General features: G+C 37.5%; 3 protein-coding genes and 1 pseudogene across 3 annotated transcripts; 1 reads left to right on the plus strand and 3 right to left on the minus strand.

Annotated features, from left to right (window-relative positions):
• LOC111368687 overlaps window positions 1-4,438 on the minus strand; it is a 28,925-nt pseudogene extending 24,487 nt beyond the window's left edge.
• A 281-nt stretch (window positions 4,439-4,719) lies between these two features.
• LOC111368421 (DEAD-box ATP-dependent RNA helicase 31-like) lies at window positions 4,720-5,448 on the plus strand. The gene is made up of 2 exons (XM_022989644.1): window positions 4,720-4,923; window positions 5,060-5,448. The coding sequence occupies exons 1-2, from the start codon at window positions 4,897-4,899 to the stop codon at window positions 5,285-5,287; spliced, it is 255 nt and encodes an 84-aa protein (XP_022845412.1). The 5' UTR covers window positions 4,720-4,896; the 3' UTR covers window positions 5,288-5,448.
• A 15,564-nt stretch (window positions 5,449-21,012) lies between these two features.
• Window positions 21,013-21,519, minus strand: LOC111368296 (protein NYNRIN-like). The gene has a single exon (XM_022989532.1). It carries the CDS (start codon window positions 21,517-21,519, stop codon window positions 21,013-21,015), a length of 507 nt encoding a protein of 168 aa, XP_022845300.1.
• A 33-nt stretch (window positions 21,520-21,552) lies between these two features.
• Window positions 21,553-23,378, minus strand: LOC111368297. The gene is made up of 2 exons (XM_022989533.1): window positions 23,261-23,378; window positions 21,553-22,748 (listed from the first exon to the last, which is right to left on the minus strand). Exons 1-2 carry the CDS (start codon window positions 23,376-23,378, stop codon window positions 21,553-21,555), a joined length of 1,314 nt encoding a protein of 437 aa, XP_022845301.1.
• Between the last annotated feature and the right edge of the window lie 951 nt (window positions 23,379-24,329).

Below are 24,329 nucleotides of genomic sequence, written 5' to 3' on the forward strand. Positions count from 1 at the left end.
TGTTCACAGCATCCATGTGAGCTTCACTTGGTGCATGCATGAATTGGCTAACCACGCTTACTGCATATGCTATGTCAGGTCTAGTATGTGATAGATATATCAACTTACCCACAAGGCGTTGATATCTTTCTTTGTTGGTGGGAACTTGGTCAAGATATTCACCAAGTTTGTGATTTTCTTCCATCGGAGTCTCTGCTGGTTGGCAAGCTAGCATTCCTGTTTCAGTCAAAATGTCAAGGGTATACTTCCGCTGTGAGAGAAATATTGCATGTTTCGAGCGAGCTACTTCAATACCCGAAAAATACTTTAGAGCACCGAGATCCTTCATCTCAAACTCAGTCTCTAAATGACGTTGTAATGCTGTCTTTTCTTCAGGATCATTCCCGGTAACCACCATGTCATCAACATACACAATAAGGGTTGTGACCTTACCTTTCCTATGTTTCAAGAAAAGGGTATGATCCGAGTTACTTTGTTTGTAGCCGAAATTCTTCATTGATTTGCTGAACCTCCCAAATTATGCTCTTGGTGATTGTTTCAATCCATAAAGAGATTTTCTCAGCTTACATACCATATTGATCCGATTTAACACCTTCTTACATCCTGGAGGGGGATCCATATAGACTTCTTCTTCTAAGTCTCCATGTAAGAAAGCATTTTTTACATCGAACTAATATAATGGCCAGTCCATGTTTGCTGCTAAAGATAAAAGTACCCGAATAGTGTTAATCTTTGCAACTGGAGCGAAGGTTTCATCATAATCGATCCCATAAGTCTGAGTGTATCCTTTTGCCACCAATCTTGCTTTATATCGATCAATGGTACCATCTGCTTTGAATTTTACTGTATATATCCATTTGCAACCTACTGTTCTTTTTCCTTCAGGAAAGGTAGTAATTTTCCATGTGGAATTTTTTTGGAGAGCCTCCATTTCTTCATTCATTGCATGTGTCCATTTGGGGTCTTTCAGAGCTTCCTGCACATTACTTGGAATAGAAATAGTGGATAATTGACATGCAAATGATGCACATGACGAAGAGAGCCTATGTATAGACATGTAATTAGTGATAGGGTATTTAACATTTGCCTTAGGGTCAGGCTCATATTTTTGTATGGGAATCCCTCTAGTTGTGCGAGCGGGTAACTGATAACCTGTGTTTTCTGTGTGATTTGACTCAGTTAAAATGCTTGGGTTTGCATGCTTAGATACCTGTGGAGAATTTTCAGGGATGATTAGAGGTGGTACTACAGGAGAAGTTGGGAAAGTATCTTCAGTATTATCTGGAGTTACCAAGTTTTGAGTCTCTTGATCTTGTTGCATGGTAGTAGCTGGTGAATCAGTGGTTACTACATCGTTAAGTATTGTCACAGGTTGTTTAGTCTCTTTAGAAACTTGGATGATTTGATTCTGAGTGTCTCCCGCAAAGATAGAGTTCTCCCCCTGCGGAGGATGCTTAGAATCTTCCCCTGAGTAGTAGAATTCATCCTCAAGAAAAGTAACATCTGTAGTGACGTACCATGTCTGAGTAGGAGGATGGAAGCATTTATATCCCTTCTGAGTGTCTGTATATCCTAAAAAGACACAACGTAGTGCGCATGGATCGAGTTTGCTGCGTTGATGTGGATATACCTGAACATAGGCAACACAACCAAAGACTCGAGGTTCAAGGTTTGGTGTAGACGGTATAGTAAGAAGAGTGGTCAATGTCTGAAATGGAGTTTGATACTGGAGGGTGCTAGATGGTGTTCGATTAATCAGGTAAGCAGCAGAACAAAGTGCCTCTCCCCAAAAATAATGTGGCATGTGGGCATCAAATAAGGAAGCACGAACAACTTCCAAGAGGTGTCTATTCTTACGTTCTACCACACCATTTTGTTGTGGTGTATATGCACACCTTTGCCAAAATGCAAGTTTCACAATGAAAATCTGATTTAGTAAATTGAGAAAATAAATCAGGAAATAAAAGTTTCAGATAACCAAATGAGGTATGTCCTAAACGTCTATGCCACAGCCAAATCTTCTTCATCTGGACCGATGTATCTCCTCTTACAAGATGAGCTTCACTTAATCTTTTACTGCAATCTTTTGTTAAGTCCAGATAATACAACTTTCCCTTCCTAGTACCACATCCAATCACGATCCTGGTGTGAAGATCCTGGAAGAGACAATACAATGGCCAAAAGCACACAGTACAGTTAAGAGAGTCAATGATTTGAGAAACAGATAATAATTCATAGTCAAGTGACGGGACAACTAAGACATGATCTATATTTAATGACGGTGTAAGAGATAGGGAACCTTCTTCCAAAACTGGGGAGGTAGTTCCATTAGCAGTGGTAACATAAGTTTGGCTGGATGGTTTTTTTATGGAGTGTAACCCAGTAAAACTAGATGTCATGTGTTCAGTGGCACCACTGTCAATAATCCATGATCTATTACAAGTATGTGAAGATGTGCAAGAGGAAGTACCTGTGGTTACCAAGGCCTTGGAACTAGATGTACCTGATGAAGGTTCTGACATGTTTTCTTGAGATGATTCAGCAAATGAGGCTCTGCTTGAATCCTTCTTTCGCCCTTTGTGAACCCATCCTTCTGGATAACCAATGATCTCATAACAACCCTTAACAGTATGGTTGTCTAAACCACAGTGAGTACATTTCATTAGGGGTCGATTTCGAGTGGTATTTGATTTCTGAACGGATGGTTGAGGTTGCTTTATCCTTGCTGCAACTAAGGCCGATACTTCAGGTGTAGTGTTAGCTTCAGACATGGTTCCCTGTCGATTACTCTCTCTTTTGATATGTGCATAGATTGCCTCAAGTTCTGGTTTAGGTTCCATTATCAGAATTTTCCCTCGAATTTGATCAAAGTTGCTGTCTAATCCAGCAAGAAAAATATAAACTCGAAGACGATCAATCTCCTTCCGTCTGATTTCAATGTCTGATGGATGTGTCATTTTGCTTGGATTTAATTGGTCAAGTTCTTGGAAAATCTCAGTGAGTTCACTGTAGTAGTTGGCAACGGGTGCTCCATTTTGCCTCATGGTGAATGATTTTTTGTGTAGATCATAAATCATTGCCTCATCGGAACCATCAGAATATGTCTTCCTGATTGCATCCCAGACCTGCTCGGCTGTGTCATAATGGATAAATCGTTTCATCTGATTGGGTTGCATGGCATCAAATAACCAACTCTTGACTTGGCAATCTGATGCACGCCATTTATTGTATGTTGGATCTGTGGCTGTAGGTTGAGTTTTATCACCAGTCAAGTGACCATGTTTCTCTCGTCCAGCAATCTTCATCTTCATGACCTGATGCCATAGAGAATAATTATGTTCATCCAATTTGATTCCAATTGAGAAGTTGGAATTATCTCCTTGGATGGTGACAATCTGAGCGGGTTGGAATTATCTCCTTGGATGGTGACAATCTGAGCGGGTGAATTAAATTCACCAACATTTTGGGATGAATTTGATACTAAATCATTGGCTTTATCTTCTCCAATCATGATAGAGACTGTTGAGATAAAGAGCAGAATGAAAAAACAAAGTTGATTTCTGAAGCCTGCAGAAATTGGCTATGGTTAGGTCAAGAGGCAAAAATGATTTATGATTCTGATACCATGTTTGAATTGGAGAGAAAGAAAATAATATTTCTTCTTATTATTGAATATGCATTGAGACATATGTTATATAGAACAAACTAATGACTATACAAGGAAATATATTATTACAGAGAACAAATTAAGAGAATCCTATAATCTTGCATAATATGGATTGATTCTTTCCCTTTGAGGCTTAATACAGCTCATTTGACAATTATAATGTCAGAACTTATCAAATCCGACAACAAAAACATCATATCAACCAACAACAAATGAAAATAACCAAAAAGACCTTGCAAGCAATCGCAATTTTCGGCCTCTATACGGACAAATCAAGCCCGGAATCAATCAACTCAGCGCCCTCAGTATAATGCCCCTTAGCCCAGTTGTTTCCAGCGTCAGACTGTCCGAAAACGAAATTGTTCGGCCTAAAAATCTGTCCGAACAGGCCGGATTTGACAGAATCCATAGTATTCGGCTCAATATCCTTTAAAACAGCGCGGGGAACGTATCTCCCTCCGCTGGCCTCATTGTAATAAACATTAATTTGCTCGAGCTAGAGTTCGGTGTCGCCACTGTACTTTCCGATGTAGTCAATTCCGTGCTCATCGCAAATGACCTCCAAGAACTTGGAGCCGATCCGGTTGCCACATTGGCCTCCCTGAATGTGAAGGATTTCTCTCATTTTTTGTGCGTGTTTTGTATTTTTGAGAAATTAAGGAAGATTTCGGTTGTTTAAGATTTAGAATATTTTTTGTTGCTTCTGTCGGAAGGGGAGTGAAGGAGTGGTAATCGAGGGAGATTGGGGAAAATTGCGGTTGGTTTGGAATATGGGAGGAAAGCACTTGGTTTTCACTCAGATTCGCAGGATGTGGCTTTCTCCTTATTATTATTATTATTTTTTTTCCCTTTCGAGCTCATTTTTTTAATTTATTTTGAATGATGTATTTTCTTAATGTTCTACGTAAATTTAAATTATTATTATTATTTTTTTAACTACGCATTCTAAAAAAAATCATTTTTCACAAAATTTATTTTAAAAATTGAAGCTTAAACCTTGAAGCTGTCGTTCTTAATGACTTTAAGCTCAATGTATTTTATGTACAAAACCATAACAAATGTTGCAAATGTAGATTGGCGTGCCAGCTGATAGACAACAGTACATACATCGACTAGGTAGAACTGGACGTAAAGGTAAAGAAGGACGAGGTATACTCTTGTTGGCACCTTGGGAAGAGTTCTTTTTGTCCAGTATCAAAGACTTGCCAATAACAAAGGCATCAGAACCAATGGTTGATTCAGACTCGAGGAAACAGGTGAGTGTTCAATGAGTACTTCATCAACAACGTCCTTTTTCTAGCTCTTCATTGGCTAATTGAGAAGATATAAAGCATATTCTGACGCTCACTCATGTCTGAATTGTGATGTGAAAACGCTCACTTATTTGCTCAGGTTGAACGCGCACTATCCCGTGTAGATGCGAAGGTTAAAGGCACAGCTTACGGGTCATGGCTTGGATATTACAATTCCAATAAGAATGTGCGTAGAGACAAGAATCGACTCGTCATGCTCGCAAACGAGTATAGTCGAAGCATGGGACTTGACAACCCACCCGCCATTGCGAAGAAAAACCTCAGAAAAATGGGCCTACAGAACATTCCTGGACTGCGTTCTGAGTAGATATGGTGTACTTTGTCATTGCCATAAAAAATTATGTGAATTTAGGTAAAATTTTGGTTGAGTATGAATTATAAATTTATAGAGGTTCTTGGAACTTGCGTAATTTACGAATTCTGAGATTTATTAATTTTGATGACAATGAAAAAGATGGCTTGGCATTGTATTGTTTATACACTCACACACATATATATATATATACAAGAATGATCTCCTTAGTACCGGTGACGTGACACACCGTTTAATTGGTGAATCATTAAATACGTACACCATCAACAGAGGCTAATTACCGTTGTTTAGGATATATATATATATATATATATATATATATATATAAATCTTAAAAAGTGGACTTGGATTATGATTCAATAAAAATAAAAAAATGAATGATCAAAGGGATCGAACTCGTTTGAAGATGCCGAAGCAATGGTGGCTTCAAACTCATTCTTGATAAAATAATAATAATGATGATGATGATGCTTTTTGAGTAACATAGGATTTGCATCGTGAACTTATAGTTTTATATTGGTAGCTACGTTTAAACGGATAGGATGACTCTACTCATATAAATAGGAAAGGATTGGATTGACCAGTTCTCTTGCCTCTTACGCTACATACTAGTTCAATCGAGTTGGATCGATTATATATTTTATTATTTTTTAGGGTGTTTGCGTCGATTTGGTATGACTGAAACACTATTTATAAAAGAAAATACGGATAAAGTCGAAGTTATTGAAAAAAAAATTATATATAAATATTTTTAAAAATAAATAAAAATAACTAATCCCTATAATAATGGAGAATGAAGTAATTAACAATCACACTGTTATAATTATAGGGGTCTGAAGTCTTAACTTATATCATTTTAGTTAAAATTACCATTGTTACAAACGTTAGGGTTGCATTATGATTATTGTGTGATTATTGTAAAAGGAGTATTGAATTTGGTGTTATTATTGTCAATTCCTTACTACCCAAATTTTTGTGGCGAATAAGCCCAAGCCATTTTAATTTGAAAAGCCCAACTTATTTTACGGGCCTGCCTTGATCAAAACACTGGCTTGGATAGAAAGATGGAAGATTCGTCTACTTAAGCCACCGTTCGTCTTCTAATAAAAAAAAAAGGCAATTTTTTTTCTTAAATTCATTTTCAACTACACATTTTTACAATAAAATATTTTACACATAAATTCAAAATTTTTTCCTACTTTTCAAATAATTATTCCTCCGAAAATCAATATTCCAAAACTCATTTTTCCCGAAAAATTCTATTTGATGAAAGATGAAAAGCTTTGATACCATTTGAAAAGATCTAGATTGCCGATTAAGTTTGACCTTACACGCAGAATTAGCAAGATTAAAAGCAACACGTCATTTTTTAATTATTTCTAAATGGTTAATCAAACGGTCCAATTATCATAAGTTAAATTGCCGCAGTTTGTAATAAGAAAATAATACATAATACTAGATATGTTGTCGGAGAAATCCAACTAGGTAAAAATTTTGTGACCAAGCCTGTTACTTCATTATAGACAACATGAATTTACAGTTAGATGCTGCCTAGCGAATTCTACTAGACTTTTCGATTTACTTTCTGTAACCTCCAAGATCCTGCTGAAATCATCAGCTCTCGATCTTCAACAATTGTCTCTTTCAAGTGGATTACTAAGAATAACCAATTCTTGTACGTTCCCTGCGCTTGTAGTCCAACCTCTCTCAATTTTCAGTAGCATCTAAAGTTCGATTGAGAAAGTACCTACCTAAGGGTGTTCAGGAAGTGACTGTTTTGGATTCAATGGATTTGATGTTTTTCCCCAATGTGATTGTATGAATTCAAGAATGATCTCTCCAATGGATTGTGTTCTTGAATCTTTAAGGAATAATGTGGAGAGGCAACACAATGGACACCCACACAAAATTTGTACAAGGCATTGGGTAATTATAGTTGAAGGCAATTGGGTAGTTTGGACAGTGTAAAACTCTGCAAAAATGCGAAGTAGGGTTTTACGCCTGATATTGTCCCTCGAGCGAGAAGCTAGCGATAGGCGAGTTCCTTGACCTTCGTACCTAAGACTTTATTCGTAGTTAAAATTTTAATGCTCTCCTTATAGATTCTATCATAAGCCTTACGAATATGTTACGTGCTTTTGTTTGAGAGTGCGTACTAGTTTGTTAATAAGTAAAGCACCAGGATTGACTTTACGTAATTTACCCATGTTTGCAAATTAATATATTTAGGATTCTTTGAGGGATCCTTGTCCTCTTTTAATGATTTAATTCAAGGTGAATCGAACACTTTGATAATGATTTGTTGAGAGAAGATTCAAGTTCCTTTTATTCATGGCATAAAGCCCTTAAATAGAAATTGTGGAACAGAGGCTTCAGCACATCTATGGAATGACTGGAACATTAAAATAATGACAGGAAAATAATAAGGAATTGATTAACATTTCTAAAGACTACCTTACAATTAAGGAAAAGAATAAACTATGTGAGGCCCTGAATCATTCTTTGACTATTGGGATTTTTCACCTAATGTGCGGTTTCAATCACCAATCAATCAACCACAACAATAATAAAAACCATGCAGAAAATTAAAGAACGTAGAAATTATTCACCCAATTCGATCAAGCCTAATCTTGGGGGTTCAGAGGCAAAAAACCCAAGTCTGTCACTATGCAAGAACCACCCAAGAGAGAACACGAGTTCGTTTACAAGTTCAGATTACACCAAGAAATCTATAGATCATCGGTCTGTCAAAAGACCTCACAATAATAGCCCTAACCGACCCTGACCTGGACTCAAATGTAGTATCAATTTACAACATAAAATCTAACCAAAAATTGAAAAACACACAAAATACTGATAGTCAACTGTAAAATAACCAGATCACCGACCCCAAAATACAGGCCTCACTACAGAAATATGGCCAAAAAAATATACAGGATCAGATCTGAAGAATATCCCTTGGTAAAGGCTCAAAAATCGCCAAAATAGAGAGAGTGAGAGAGAGAGAGAGAGAGAGAAAAAATCCGCCATTTGATGAAAATGAAAGAAGGAAAGTGAAAATTCTAGTCCCTCTCTCTCCTGCTGTCTACTTCAAGAATGAGAGAAAAGTGGATGCAAATCTCAGCCCTCCATTTTAAATCAATGGTCCATATTATTTCAAGCAAACACAAGTCCATGTGAAAGAGTAAGTGACCAATAGTAGGCTGCCATGTGGCCAACAACTTAAAGATTATTTTTTTCTCCCTCCAAAGAAACGTGTAATTGGGTTTTTGGAAATATTTTCACACTAACATAGTAATTAAAGCCAATATTCACGTCTTAAATAAACAACTCACATATGATCTGTCCTTTTAGTGCATGTATAAGAATATCTCCCTCACTATCAGAATCTTCCTCTGATTCCTCGCCACTATCTATGTCATCAGCTTTGTTGCTTTCCTTGCCAGATTCACTCATAATCCTAGTAGTGAAGGCAATATATTTTCCATTCTCCTCTCAAGTGGATTTCTTACTCTGATTGTCTGAGATAGACTCGTCATCAATGAGAGTAACGTTCATAACCTTATCCTGTTGTCTCTTGCTACTAAGGTACTTACTCCTAATATGGCCAAAACCTTGATAATTATGACATCTCATAGATTTAGAACTCTTACTAGATTCACTAGGGCCACTTCTATGCTTCTCTTGAGATTTCTTTTTATTCCTAAACATCTTTCAAAATTTTTTAGCGAAGTATGCAAATTCCTCTTAATTAGGAAAACTTGAATCTGAAGACTCTCTACGAGTATTCCTCATAGTGTTTAAGGCTAAAGATTTATCGTTTGTGGGTATAGCTAATGTCAGTTCATAAGTATGGAGAGATCCAACCAACTCTTCTACCTTAGGCTCTGTTTGAGCCCTTTTTTTCCTCATTAGAATGAAAAATATGACTGTTATCCAACACATCCATCAAGCCATCATATTTGACTTTTTATTTTTTGTGTGGGGGTCCATAATGACTATATTTTTTTATTTTCATTTTTATAATAATGTGGCTCAAACGGGGGCTTAATAGAGTCATATCCTTACTCTCCTCAATAGTCGTGATTTTTAAGTCTAAATCACTCGGATAAAGATCTAAGGATTTTTTTTACTATCTTTGGCTTCGGAATTCACTCGTTGAAGCTAAAATTAACTATGTCATTTAAGCTCGCATAGAATTCATCCAAAGTCTCATCCTCTTTTATCTCAATCTCTTCAAACTCAGTGGTCAGCATCTGCAATTTAGAGTACTTAACAGCCTGAGTTCCCTCATGTATGGTCTGTAAAATATCACAAATCTCTTTAGCTGCCTCACACATGGACACTCGTCTAAACTCTTCAGGGGACACAGCTATAAACAATGCATACAAAGCTTTGCTGTTCCAATTACATTCTTCTAGGTTTGTTTTAGTCCAATTTGGAATGGGAGTGGGGATTACTTCATCATCAACAGTAGAACTAAGGACATCCTAGCCATTAACAACATTCAACCAAATGCGTTCATCCATAGATTTTAAAAAAACTCACATTCTAACCTTTCAGTAGGCATGATTACTGCCATTAAAATATGGCTGGACAGATAATGAAGTACCCAACGAGAAATCTAAGGTTAGAAATCGAATTTAGACTCCGATACCATTAGAAAAGATCTAGTTTACCGATTAATTTTAACCTTACGTGCGGAATTAACACAACTAAAAGCAACAAGTCAATTTTTAATTGTTACCAAATAATTAATCAAACAGTCCAATTATCATAAGTTGAATTGTTGCAGTTTGTAATAAGAAAATAACAAATAACACCAAATATGTTGACGAAGAAATCCGACTAAGTAAAAACTCCGGGACCAAACCAGTTATTTCCACTACAAATAGGGATGACAATGGGTCGAACTCGGCTCGACCCGTATACGCACGAGCTTGGCTCGTGCTCGTGACTCGCTTTCAATGAGCTGAGCTAGCTCAGTTCGTTGCTTGCGGGCGAACTCGTCCTTTTTTTTTTTATAGAAAAAACAAATGAATGCAAATGCATTTCTAAAAAATATTTAATGAAGAGAATTTCTTTATTAATATCATATAGTAATATTTTCTATAAATTGTTAAATATTTATGTAATGAAGACGATTTTTTTTTTGAATTACATTTAGAAAAAATACATTTTTTTTCGTTTTCATTTTAAAATAGATAAAATGTAAACCATCCCTTTTTATCCGGGTTTAGGACCAACTATATCAATTTTAAGTAGGCAGAGTTAAAAATTGTACCCAAACAACTTGTTGAAACGTGTACAATTTTCTAAAGAAAATTAAATGTAACAATTAAAAAATAAGAAATTTTGATTAATATAATTAAATTAAATATCACTTACCTGACGACATGTGATTTTGGCGTATTTATCTTGTAGTTGAAAATGAGCATCCTATCAATCCTTCATGTACATTAACGCTTGTAAAACATTTTCTTTCAGTCGGCTCTTGACATCCGTCGAAATCCTTTTACATGTACTAAAAGCAGACTCCAAAGCAATAATGTTAACCGGAGATGTCAGCAGATTTTTCGCAATTGCAGAAACAATTGGCCAACATCTTTCATACTTTCGCTAGAATTCAATTACTTCTTCCGAACCTTTTTTAATTGTTTTGTCTGTTGGCATATTCTTATTGAAGTAATCAATTAATTCGACAGGTAACGCTGTACGACGGAATTTCGTGTATTAAAATACAGAAATCGTTACAAATTGTATTTTAATAAATACAAGTGATGTTGACTTTCTTTTAATTACAAAATTACAAAATCTCTAATTAATGATCTGAATATTTGAAAACGAGGGGCCACGTGGCTTGAATTCTGGTCTTCAATAATTTGTTGAAAATTTGATTTGTCGAGATTTGACTTGTTTGGAATTTGAATTTTGAGGTTTGGACTTGGACTTGGACTTGAATTTGATTTGATTTGATTTGAAGAAGACTTTGATATTCTTAGACTTGGTGTGAACCTGTTTGATTCAAAGAAGATTTTAATCTTCTTGGGGTTCACTGAACTAAAGTTTGACAGAATTTCTTCCCTTCTTTCAGCCTTGTGATTTCTTTAGTATTTCGTGGCGTTCTCTACTTTCTTTCTTGCTTGCTTTCTCTGTCCCATGTCTTATGGACCATTGATCCTATTTATAGGGGAGAATTCGCGCTAATTTTGATAATTACTCAATTACATCTAATTAAAAGAGATAATTATGTAATTATGATTTTATTTATTTTTTTATTTATTTGTTTGTTTATTTATTTAAAATATGATATGGGCTTTTGGATTTATGGACCTTAGTAGATTTTGATTTAATTGGGCTAATGATTTAAATCGATCCAATCCATTTCATTTTATTTTATTTTTATGTCTACAAATGTCCCCTCAAGATTTATTTATTTATTATAAAATAAATAAATTAATAAATCTTGATTTTTTATTTTTATTTTTTGAAGTGTTCGATTTTGAATTTTTTTTATTTGATTTGATCTCAAACATTTAAATATTTGAGAATAAAATGTGAATTTGATAAAATTCTTATCCTTCAAATTTGAGAATTAGATTTTTTTTATTTGTTGAATTTTGATTATTTATTTATTTAATAGACCCATAAAAATAAAATTTGATTTGAACAGGCTTTTTACGTTTCATGGTAAATTGGGTTTAAGTGAAGTCTATTACCCCCCTATTTATATGAAGAAATTAGTAGATGTGAAAACAAATCTGTTAAACCTTACAAACAAAGGTAAACAACTTATTTTTTATTTTATTTTTTAACTCTCTTTCTCTCGCCCATTCTCTCTTTTTTTTTTTTTAATTCTTCTTAGTTTCTGCCACATGCAAAGACATGAATCAGTATAGGTTTCTGCTGTGCAAATTTAATTTTTTTTAATTGGTTTCTACAAAAACAGAAACATATGATTAAAAAAAAGAATTCTAGGGCGGCAGAAACGAATTGTAATTGGAATTAGTTTGAGCAGAAAAAAGTCACCTTTTATTATTAAAAAAAAATTTCTAGGGCGGCGGAATTGTAATTGGAATTGGTTTGAGGTTTTAGCAGAAAAAGTCACCTTTTTTTTAAACATGTAACCTTTCATTTCTATATATAAATATATAATATATTTTGTTTTTGTTAAACACGTAACTTCCTATTATTTTTTTTGTTTCTCTTTTCCTTTTTTTTTTACCTATTTATTTATTTCTTATTTTTTTAACTGCCCCTTTATTTTGACCCTCTTCTTCTTCTTCTTTTTTTTTTTTGTGTTGATTATTTTGGTGTGATTATTTTTAACAAAATTGAAACTAACATTCTTCATTTTTATTTTTTTTAGAGTTTCAATTCTTTGGTGCGAATCAAGATTTTCTTCGTGAAGAGGTTAGAATTTTTTTTTTTTTAATGTTGCAATTATTTTATGAGTTTAGGAAATACATACTTATGAACAAACTTAAAATTGCAAACCTTTATACACATTGAGGACCAAGGACTGCCATTTTTCACCATCTAATACACTTTTTGTTGAGGACCAAGGACATGCTCCTTCTATCATCCAAGGCACTTTGTGTTAAGGACCAAGGACTGACTCCTTTAACTGTCCAAGACACTTTGTGTTGAGGACCAAGGACTTGTTCCTTCCATCGTCCAAAGCACTTTGTGTTAAGGACCAAGGACTGGCTCCTTCAACTCTTCAAGGCACTTTGTGTTAAGAACCAAGGACTAACTCTTTTGACCGCCCAAGATACTTTGTGTTAAGGGCCAATGATTAGCTCCTTCAACTGTCCAAGACACTTTGTGTTGAAGATAAGGACCTATTCCTTCCATCGTCCAAGGCACTTTGTGTTAAGGATCAAGGACTGGCTCTTTCAACTGTCCAAAATACTTTGTGTTAAGGACCAAGGACTGGCTCCTTCGACTGTCCAAGGTACATTGTGTTGAGACCAAGGACTGGCTCCTTCAACTGTCCAAGACACTTTGTGTTGAAGACCAATGACATGTTCCTTCCATCGTCCAAGGCACTTCGTGTTAAGGATCAAGGACTGACTCCTTCAACTGTCCAAGACATTTTGTGTTGAGGACCAAAGACTGGCTCCTTCAATCGTCCAAGACATTTTTTTTATAGAGGCTGCTTACATATTTAGGAGACTCGGGATTTTAAACAATAAACCAATTTGAGAGGTTTGTTGCCTCCCCTTTTTTTTTGGCTAACATTTTTTTTAGGCATGGCTGGAACAAGTTCTGACGATAAAGTGTACTCTGACATGCACGAAATTGTTGAGCTTAAAAATCAAGACAAAAGTTATTTGTGTTTCAAAGATACTGATGTAAAGTACCATGCCCAGATCGACGTACGAGGTAAACTTAAATTCAGTGTCCATAAGCCAACGATAGATCCTTTCCCCAACCTTCTGGAGCCATTGTCGGATATTTCCACCATTAGTGAATGTCAAGAGGGTTTGGATACTGGCAAGTCCAATCACTCTAGCAGTCATCTTCCCTTTTTGTGTCTTCCGCCTCATCATTCCCAGAGCATGGAGTACATTCCAAGGGCTGTGATTTGTGAGAAAATTGATAATAGAGAAATACGATGGGAAGCGCATTGGTAAGTCGAGGAGAGATTTCTTTTCTTCCAAAATTTTGGGAGTGGTCTTTGCGGGCCAGAAACTTCTGCTCAAAAGAAACCTCTGCGAGTTAGCTTTTGCAGTCAGTTCTGCTGCAAAAGATTACCATCACCCAGACTCCATTTACAGAGCTCTTTGTGAGGTTTGGTGTCCAGAAACCAACACCTTTGTGATTGCCAATGTTGAAATTGGCATTTCTCTTTGGGACATCTGCGAGATAAGTAGACTTTCGATCATGGGTCATTATTATGAGGAAGTAGTCCCAAGCCTTTCAGAGTTGACGGATCATCTTCCCAAGTCTTGTTTGTATCTCTTTAATGTTTTCGCATTGATTGCTCATGCGAATGAATCTGACAGAGTTACTCACGAACAGTGGATTAATTTTTGGTTTCATGAGAATGGTTGTGTCCCGAACCCTCGACAACACAAAAATTATAAGAATGCTATGAATTTAAATCCATTCAAAAGGCGCCATCAAAGAACATCGAAGGAAATACGGAGGCCCGTGGTGGCAGACAAGCCGAGAGACTTACTTGTAGGGATCGACGTCATTGGGGTAATTTTCCAGTAACTCTGTCTGTGGAAGAAGAAGAGGAATTAGAGATAGCAGCCTATCTCTCCCTATGGCTTTGTCGCTTCGTCCTTCCGTCTAGGGACGAAAGTATAAGAGTCAGAACTTTTAAAGCATCTTCTAGGATGGCAGGCGGATACATTTATAGTCTAGTTCCACCCCTATTGGCGAGCATTTATAGTGGACTTACACGAATATCTAACTATCAAGCAAATCCAGACCTTGGCTCAATTTCACATTCATTTCCTGGACATTTTCTTTATGCTTGGGCAGCAACTTATTTTGTCTGAGGTGTTTATGCTCATGTAGACAAGAGTTATTCTCGCCTATAATTCGAAGATATGCCGGAACTCTGAACACTTTTCAATCTTGGGAGAAAAATGTCGTTGATTGTCGTGAATTTATCCGTGGAACGATGAACACCGATAACTTTTGCTGGAATCCATTACCCTCATCGTCTCATCCTGATGTACGTGTGGATGACCAATCGAGGTCTGCAGATACTTCAGAATTCATGATGAGTATTCGATCTGGATTTGTTTCTTATCGTTGAGGAAATTTACTTTTCATTCTTGAGGCGTATAATTCTCACAGGTTTGCGAGGCAGTTTGGCGTTAGACAGAAACTTCCCGGTTCACCAAGAAAGTTGAATATTGCCCCCATTGTAGGCGACATGTATCGGGTTTGGTTGTCCTTAACTCAGATAAAAAGTGGGTCTGTATTTCATATTCCAGAGTATGTGAGGGATATACATGAAAACATTGATGTTGAATACCAGGCTTGGTGGAATAGCAAAGTGTTACCACTTTTGACCAAGGTCCAGGTGCAAGTCTTATTTTCTAGTGAGAGCCGTGAATTTGTTCTTGGCTTGACTCCGAACAGGGTTTTAGCTAGAGGGTTAAACCCTCCAAATGCTGCTCCTGAAGAGGCTTCTCGAAAGAGAGATTTAAACCAGCAAAATGAAAGAGGTATTAAGAGAATCAAAATTGTAGTTCCCTTGGCAAAGGTTGCTGTCACCTCTGAGCCTGCTGATAAGGTGCTAGAAGCAATTTTGATTCCAGATCACAGTAGTCCTGGAGATCGAGCATCACAATCTGGAGATCAGGTATAGTTCTCCCTTTTTTATGTATTATTTGTATCTGATTTTCTGTCACAATCTTCAATTTCAGGCTCCTCTTCCTCGAATATACAAAATCAAACGACCAATAGAACCGAGGCCGCTTCAAGCTATTCCGAGTCTTTCAAAAGGTGAAGTTGGAGCTTCTCACATTAACCTCAGCCTCCCGAACACATCATCAGACGGTGGATTTTAGACATGTCGCCTAGGACACGAAATGCAGGTATGTGCCCTGTTGTTGTTTGCTGCACTTTTTCCCTTTTTTTTTTTTCAAACCATGCTCTATTTCTTGTAGGTTTTTCGAGCATCCCTGAAGAACTAAATTTCTCCATGAATTCAAACTATTTGCAAGATCAGACTGGCGAGAATGACGGGCGAATCGATGCACTTCAAGGAATAGATGGTATTAATGATTCTCATCACCTTCTTTCCAAATATCCAGGCACCATCAATGGNGAATTTTTTTTTTTTTAATGTTGCAATTATTTTATGAGTTTAGGAAATACATACTTATGAACAAACTTAAAATTGCAAACCTTCATACACATTGAGGACCAAGGACTGCCATTTTTCGCCATCTAATACACTTTTTGTTGAGGACCAAAGACATGCTCCTTCTATCGTCCAAGGCACTTTGTGTTAAGGACCAAGGACTGACTCCTTTAACTGTCCAAGACACTTTGTGTTGAGGACCAAGGACTTGTTCCTTCCATCGTCCAAAGCACTTTGTGTTAAGGACCAAGGACCGGCTCCTTCAACTCTTCAAGGCACTTTGTGTTAAGGACCAATGACTAACTCTTTTGACCGCCCAAGATACTTTGTGTTAAGGACCAATGATTAGCTCCTTCAACTGTCCAAGACACTTTGTGTTGAAGACAAGGACCTATTCCTTCCATCGTCCAAGGCACTTTGTGTTAAGGATCAAGGACTGGCTCTTTCAACTGTCCAAAATACTTTGTGTTAAGGACCAAGGACTGGCTCCTTCGACTGTCCAAGGTACATTGTGTTGAGACCAAGGACTGGCTCCTTCAACTATCCAAGACACTTTGTGTTGAAGACCAATGACATGTTCCTTCCATCGTCCAAGACACTTCGTGTTAAGGATCAAGGACTGACTCCTTCAACTGTCCAAGACATTTTGTGTTGAGGACCAAAGACTGGCTCCTTAAATCGTCCAAGACATTTTTTTATAGAGGCTGCTTACATATTTAGGAGACTCGGGATTTTAAACAATAAACCAATTTGAGAGGTTTGTTGCCCCCCCTTTTTTTTGGCTAACATTTTTTTTAGGCATGGCTGGAACAAGTTCTGACGATAAAGTGTACTCTGACATGCACGAAATTGTTGAGCTTAAAAATCAAGGCAAAAGTTATTTGCGTTTCAAAGATACTGATGTGAAGTACCATGCCCAGATCGACGTACGAGGTAAACTTAAATTTAGTGTCCATAAGCCAACGATAGATCTTTTCCCTAACCTTCTGGAGCCATTGTCGGATATTTCCACCATTAGTGAATGTCAAGAGGGTTTGGATACTGGCAAGTCCAATCACTCTAGCAGTCATCTTCCCTTTTTGTGTCTTCCGCCTCATCATTCCCAGAGCATGGAGTACATTCCAAGGGCTGTGATTTGTGAGAAAATTGATAATAGAGAAATACGATGGGAAGCACATTGGTAAGTCGAGGACAGATTTCTTTTCTTCCAAAATTTTGGGAGTGGTCTTTGCGGGCCAGAAACTTCTGCTCAAAAGAAACCTCTGCGAGTTAGCTTTTGCAGTCAGTTCTGCTGCAAAAGATTACCATCACCCAGACTCCATTTACAGAGCTCTTTGTGAGGTTTGGTGTCCAGAAACCAACACCTTTGTGATTGCCAATGTTGAAATTGGCATTTCTCTTTGGGACATCTGCGAGATAAGTAGACTTTCGATCATGGGTCATTATTATGAGGAAGTAGTCCCAAGCCTTTCAGAGTTGACGGATCATCTTCCCAAGTCTTGTTTGTATCTCTTTAATGTTTTCGCATTGATTGCTCATGCGAATGAATCTGACAGAGTTACTCACGAACAGTGGATTAATTTTTGGTTTCATGAGAATGGTTGTGTCCCGAACCCTCGACAACACAAAAATTATAAGAATGCTATGAATTTAAATCCATTCAAAAGGCGCCATCAAAGAACATCGAAGGAAATACGGAGGCCCGTGGTGGTAGACAAGCCGAGAGACTTACTCGTAGGGATCGACGTCATTGGGGTAATTTTCCAGTATCTCTGTCTGTGGAAGAAGAAGAGGAATTAGAGATAGCAGCCTATCTCTCCCTATGGCTTTGTCGCTTCGTCCTTCCGTCTAGGGACGAAAGTATAAGAGTCAGAACTTTTAAAGCATCTTCTAGGATGGCAGGCGGATACATTTATAGTCTAGTTCCACCCCTATTGGCGAGCATTTATAGTGGACTTACACGAATATCTAACTATCAAGCAAATCCAGACCTTGGCTCAATTTCACATTCATTTCCTGGACATTTTCTTTATGCTTGGGCAACAACTTATTTTGTCTGAGGTGTTTATGCTCATGTAGACAAGAGTTATTCTCGCCTATAATTCGAAGATATGCCGAAACTCTGAACACTTTTCAATCTTGGGAGAAAAATGTCGTTGATTGTCGGGAATTTATCCGTGGAGCGATGAACACCGATAACTTTTGCTGGAATCCATTACCCTCATCGTCTCATCCTGATGTACGTGTGGATGACCAACCGAGGTCTGCAGATACTTCAGAATTCATGATGAGTATTCGATCTGGATTTGTTTCTTATCGTTGAGGAAATTTACTTTTCATTCTTGAGGCGTATAATCCTCACAGGTTTGCGAGGCAGTTTGGCGTTAGACAGAAACTTCCCGGTTCACCAAGAAAGTTGAATATTGCCCCAGTGTAGGCGACATGTATCGGGTTTGGTTGTCCTTAACTCAGATAAAAAGTGGGTCTGTATTTCATATTCCAGATTATGTGAGGGATATACATGAAAACATTGATGTTGAATACCAGGCTTGGTAGAATAGCAAAGTGTTACCACTTTTGACCAAGGTCCAGGTGCAAGTCTTATTTTCTAGTGAGAGCCGTGAATTTGTTCTTAGCTTGACTTCGAACAGGGTTTTAGCTAGAGGGTTAAACCCTCCAAATGCTGCTCCTAAAGAGGCTTCTCGAAAGAGAGATCTAAACCAGCAAAATGAAAGAGGTATTAAGAGAATCAAAATTGTAGTTTCCTTGGCAAAGGTTGCTGTCACCTCTGAGCCTGCTGATAAGGTGCTAGAAGCAATTTTGATTCCAGATCACAGTAGTCCTGGAGATCGAGCATCACAAGCACCAAGAAAGACTATGACTCCAGAAGATGAAAGTTCTGGAGATCAGGTATAGTTCTCCCTTTTTTATGTATTATTTGTATCTGATTTTCTGTCACAATCTTCAATTTCAGGCTCCTCTTCCTCGAATATACAAAATCAAACGACCAATAGAACCGAGGCCGTTTCAAGCTATTTCGAGTCTTTCAAAAGGTGAAGTTGGAGCTTCTCACATTAACCTCAGCCTCCCGAACACATCATCAGACGGTGGATTTTAGACATGTCGCCTAGGACACGAAATGCAGGTATGTGCCCTGTTGTTGTTTGCTGCACTTTTTCCCTTTTTTTTTTCAAACCATGCTCTATTTCTTGTAGGTTTTTCGAGCATCCCTGAAGAACTAAATTTCTCCATGAATTCAAACTATTTGCAAGATCAGGCCGACGAGAATGATGGGCGAATCGATGCACTTCAAGGAATAGATGGTATTAATGATTCTCATCACCTTCTTTCCAAATATCCAGGCACCATCAATGGAGGTACTTTGGTGCATATCATGGACAATTTTAATGCTGAAGATGAAGTAAATTCAGGGACTGTGAGAGCTAACATTTCAGAGGTCAATCAAGGAGTTCCTATCGTTCTATCTTCGTTGGCTTTAGTCAGTATTCCGCCTTCACAAACAAATAATCATCGAGCTGCACCAATTTGTTCTTTCATATCTGGTCCTCCACCTGGAATTACCCAAGAGTCTCCTTATCTGAAGGCTGCTCTACAAGAAGCTATGAATAATTACCTCCAGAAATGTTTTAAGGATGTCTTAAAGTATGGATTCTCCAATATTCGATCTTGGTGGGATGAAAATAATTTAATTCTTCAGAATGTGATTACCAACTCATTCCACGCAGACCCAACACCTTTGATGAAACGCATGGATGTGTTTTTGAAAAAAATTGACTCTTACATGTCTGAAAGAAAGCAGCACTTGGATTGTCCAACCGTTGAAGAAAAGAGGAGTTGAAACTTTTGAACATTCAACTGGAAGTAAAGGATTCCACGTATTCTTCGTTAAGAGGCAAAACTAGTGAGCTAACCTTTGAGCTAGATAGACTTCGTGATGAACTTCAAGCCCAAGAGGAAGACAAAAGTATGATTGGAACCAAGAAGGCAGCATTGGAAGAAGCATAGACAAGAGATGTCATTAGCATAGCATCCATTGACCAGAAAAGGAAGACCCTTGAAGATAGTTTTCTGCAAGTGATCAATGGCGAGTCATCCTTATGAAGTCATGAATTTCTGATCTCTCTTTTTTTTAAGACCATATTATTTGAATTTTGACTTACTATTTTTATTTGGATGAACTTTTCTTTTTCATGTTTATTGTGTTTTTTTTTATAGCAATTGATAAACAAATTGAATTAATTTATTAGTTGTGACTGAACTTGAATTTATAATTTATTCAAGCTGCCTACGTACCCAAACGGGATCAAGTCGAACGTAGTTCATTACAAGAGCGCAATTTTTTTTGTACAATGAAAAATTTAAAAATAAAGAACTTCAGGCGTAAAAACGCTTTAAAATTTTTCCATTGATAGGTCCGATTTGCAATTCATCTTTGTCGACGATCTTGTACGCTCTGTTAGTGAATGCATGAGTAACAAGAAATGGACCATCCCATTTAGGTTGGAACTTGCCCCCTGTTTTTCTTGTGATAATGATTGGCCTGCGCACGAAAAGTACCAGATCTCCAACTTGAAATGATCTTGGTCGCACCTTTTTGTTGAAAGACTTGGCCATTCGAGTTTGATAGCACTCTAGATGCATTTGTGCTTCTAACCTCTTCTCATCCAAAGCTTCTAGCTCTTCCAATCGAAGGCGGGCATTTTCTTCAGTTGTCAAACCTTCCTGGATAGCAATTCGAAGTGACAGAATTTGACACTCCAGGGGAAGGAGCTTCCACCCCATATACTAAGGCAAAAGGAGTGGCTTGTGTTGGAGTCGAATAAGTAGTCCGATAAGCCCATAAGACTTCACCGATTTTCTCATGTCAATCTCTTTTTGATTTGGAGACAACCTTTTTTAGTAGACTGCATAGTGTTTTGTAGAATGCCTCTGCCAATCCTTTAGCTGTCGCATTGTACATGGACGAGTTGTACTGTTTGAATCCAAACTTTGCACATAAATTGTTTATGTGGCTATTGCAAAATGGCTTTCCATTATCAGTTATGATATGTCGCGGGACACCATATCGATAAATGATTTGGATATGAATGAAATCTGCGACATTTTCTTTCTTTACTTCCTTCAATGGTATGGCTTCGGCCCACTTAGAGAAGTAGTCAGTCCCGACGAGGATGTATGCCTGCCCTGCTGAAGACTTTGGAGTTATAGGTCCAATTACATCAAGACCCGATGCATTAAACGACCATGAAGCTATTGTTGGATGTAATGGTTCCGAAGGTTGATGGATGAAATTTGCATAGATTTGGCAAGCTTCAAATTTTCTTGCATAATCCATGGAGTCTTGTACCATAGTTGGCCAGTAATATCCCATCCTCTTTATTCGAAAATGGAGTTTGGGTCCAGACTAGTGGGCACCACAAATTCTAGAGTGGGATTCTTCCACGACCTGCGTTGCTTCATCATTACTTAGGCATCGAAGGAATACTCCATCAAATGATCGTCGATAAAGTGTTCCCTTATAAAAGATAAAGCGAGAGGCATGCCTCTTAATTTCTGTTTTTCGCCTTGGATTATCTGGTAGCTTTTGATGTTGAAGGAAATCGATTATTGGCTGTCTCCAATCTTCTCTTTCCTCATCTTCGACTACTTCAACACTATTGTTTTCTTCCAAATTACTGGGTAGCAATGACGGAAGCACCCATCTTTGAGCAATTGATATGGAGTAGGAAAATTCTTCATCTGATCTAGCTAAAACAGCAGCCAAATTAGCTAAGGCGTCAGCTTTCTTATTTTCACTTCTCGAGACGAAATTGCTTTTTATCAAATCAAATCGTCTCATAAGCATTGCTGCATGTTCATGATATGGCTTCAAGTCTAAATTACGGACTTCATATTCAACTAAAAGTTGGTTGATTATCAATTTAGAGTCTCCAAAGACTTCCAGCTGGTGAATATCCAAATCTAAAGCTGTTTCTAAGCCAATGATAAGAGCTTGATATTCTGCTACATTATTCGAACATTTCTCTGTTAATGTAAATGAGTAGGGCATGACGAGATCATAAGGAGTGATGAAGACCACTCCTGCTCCGGCACCGTAACTTCGGGCTGCCCCGTCGAAGTATAGCCTCCATGATGGTATGATTTTGGCGAATAGAACTTCTTCATCGGGAAGGTCTTCCTGAAGTTCCCATTCTGCTGGAATTGGGTGGTCAGCAAGGAAATCCGCCAAAACTTGTCCTTTAATGGCCTTTTGTGGAATGAATTTGATGTCGAACTCAGACAACTGTAATACCCATTTTCCATTCCTTCCAGAAAGAATCGGCCTGGACATTATGTACTTCAATGGATCGATCTTCAAAACAAGATTGATTGTGTTTGATAGCATATAATGCCTCAACTTTTTAGCTGCGAAGATTAACGCGAGGCACATTTTTTCAATAGGTGAATACTTCATTTCAGTGCCTACCAGTGTCCAACTCAAGTAACAGAGTGCATTCTCTTTTCCTTCTTCGTTAACTTGGGCAAGAAGTGCCCCTAGAGAATATTTTTGTGCTGCAACATAAAGAGTCAGCGACTTCCCTGGAACTGGAGCTGTGAGTACTGGTGGACGAGATAAATATTGTTTAATGCTTTGGAAAGCATTTTGACAAGCGTCATCCCATTCGAATGGTACATCTTTCTTCATCAATTTGTTGAATTGATGACAACGTCCGGCTAGATTAGAGATAAATTTTCGAATGTATGCAAATTTTCCTTAAAGACTTTTCAACTCACGTACATTTCTTAGCTCTGGCATGTTGATTATAGCTTCAATTTTTGATTGATCTATTTCAATGCCCCGATGTCGAACAACGAAGCTGAGAAATTTTCCAGAGGTGACGCCAAATGCACATTTCAACGGATTCATCTTTAACTGATGTCTTCAAAGTTTTTTGAAAACATCACGTAAATCTTGTAATGATCATTGCGTCTTTTTGTTTTAACAACAAGATCATCCACATAACATTCAACGTTCTTATGTAGAATATCATCAAAAATCTTTTGCATTGCCCACTGGTAGGTTGCCCCCGCATTTTTTAATCCAAAAGGCATAACTTTGTAACAATATATGCCTTTTGGGGTATGAAATGATGTGAGTTCCTCGTCTTTTGGGTTCATCCGTATCTGATTGTATCCAGAAAATCCGTCCATGAAAGATAAGACTTCATATCCGGTAGTTGCATCCACCATCAACTCTATTATTGGAAGTGGAAAATCATCTTTCGGACATGCTTGATTCAGATCCCGAAAGTCAACGCAAATTTATAATTGCTCGTTCTTCTTTTTGACAGGAACAATGTTTACGATCCATGTTGAATATTTCACTTCGCGCATAAATCCATCTTTAATAAGTTTGTTGACTTCCATTTCAATTTGAGGAATCAGTTCTGGTCGAATCTTCTTTGGGGTTGTTTGACCGGTCGAACTCTATGTCTTACTGCAAGATGATGCACTGCAACCTTAGGATTTAACCCCAGCATTTCTTTGTAAGACCATGCAAACACGTCTTTGTATTCGTGAAGCAAACTAATGTACTCAGATTCTTCCTTTTGATTGAGAAGGGCACTTACAAATACTGATCTCGGGTCTTCTTCGGTCCCCAGGTTCAATTGTTTCAAGTCATCCACAGTAGCTTGTCCACCTTCTTCAAAAGTATATGGGGCTAGTTCAGGTTCATCAGTTGTGATAGAACTTTCGGACTCGGAGTCTAAATCGGGAGCTTCTTCAAAGGCTATGTGATTGACAGAGACTTCTTCTTTTTCTTCACTCTCCTTTTGGGACGGACAAACTTTTTGTTGTCTTCGTCTTTTTCTTGATCGTTGTAGCTTTAGGCTTGGATCAGAAGTTTTAATCCCAAGTCGAGAAAATGCATATTGTCTTTGGGATGACATTTGGGGAGCTTGTGCATTCCTATCAATTTGGGTAGAAGAAGAAGAATCTTTGCTTAATCTTTGGAAGACAGAAACTTTACCTTTTACATTGACTATTGGGGAGGGTTCTCCTTTTAACCTTTTAAACACCGAAACTCTGGCATTCTCATTTTCAATTCGATCGAACACTGAAGGTTTCGGCTATTCAGATTTCTCTTCTGTAAATTCATAAATTTGGATCATGATGGGGTTTGAGGAAACCTTCTTGACC

Source organism: Olea europaea, chromosome 19 (assembly GCF_002742605.1).
Source record: "Olea europaea var. sylvestris chromosome 19, O_europaea_v1, whole genome shotgun sequence".
Classification (NCBI taxonomy): Eukaryota; Viridiplantae; Streptophyta; class Magnoliopsida; order Lamiales; family Oleaceae; genus Olea; species Olea europaea.

What these genes read in the sequence shown, in the direction of transcription:
- LOC111368421 (XM_022989644.1), top strand. Translation starts at nt 4,897, where the DNA reads ATGGTTGATTCAGACTCGAGGAAACAG. An exon ending in ATTCAGACTCGAGGAAACAG is followed by an intron (nt 4,924 to 5,059) that starts GTGAGTGTTCAA and finishes TTATTTGCTCAG; the next exon opens with GTTGAACGCGCACTATCCCG.
- LOC111368296 (XM_022989532.1), bottom strand. Translation starts at nt 21,519, where the DNA reads ATGGGATATTACTGGCCAACTATGGTACAAGACTCCATGGATTATGCA.
- LOC111368297 (XM_022989533.1), bottom strand. Translation starts at nt 23,378, where the DNA reads ATGGTGGATGCAACTACCGGATATGAAGTCTTATCTTTCATGGACGGA. An exon ending in ATCATTTCATACCCCAAAAG is followed by an intron (nt 22,749 to 23,260) that starts GCATATATTGTT and finishes CTCGTCCACCAG; the next exon opens with TACTCACAGCTCCAGTTCCA.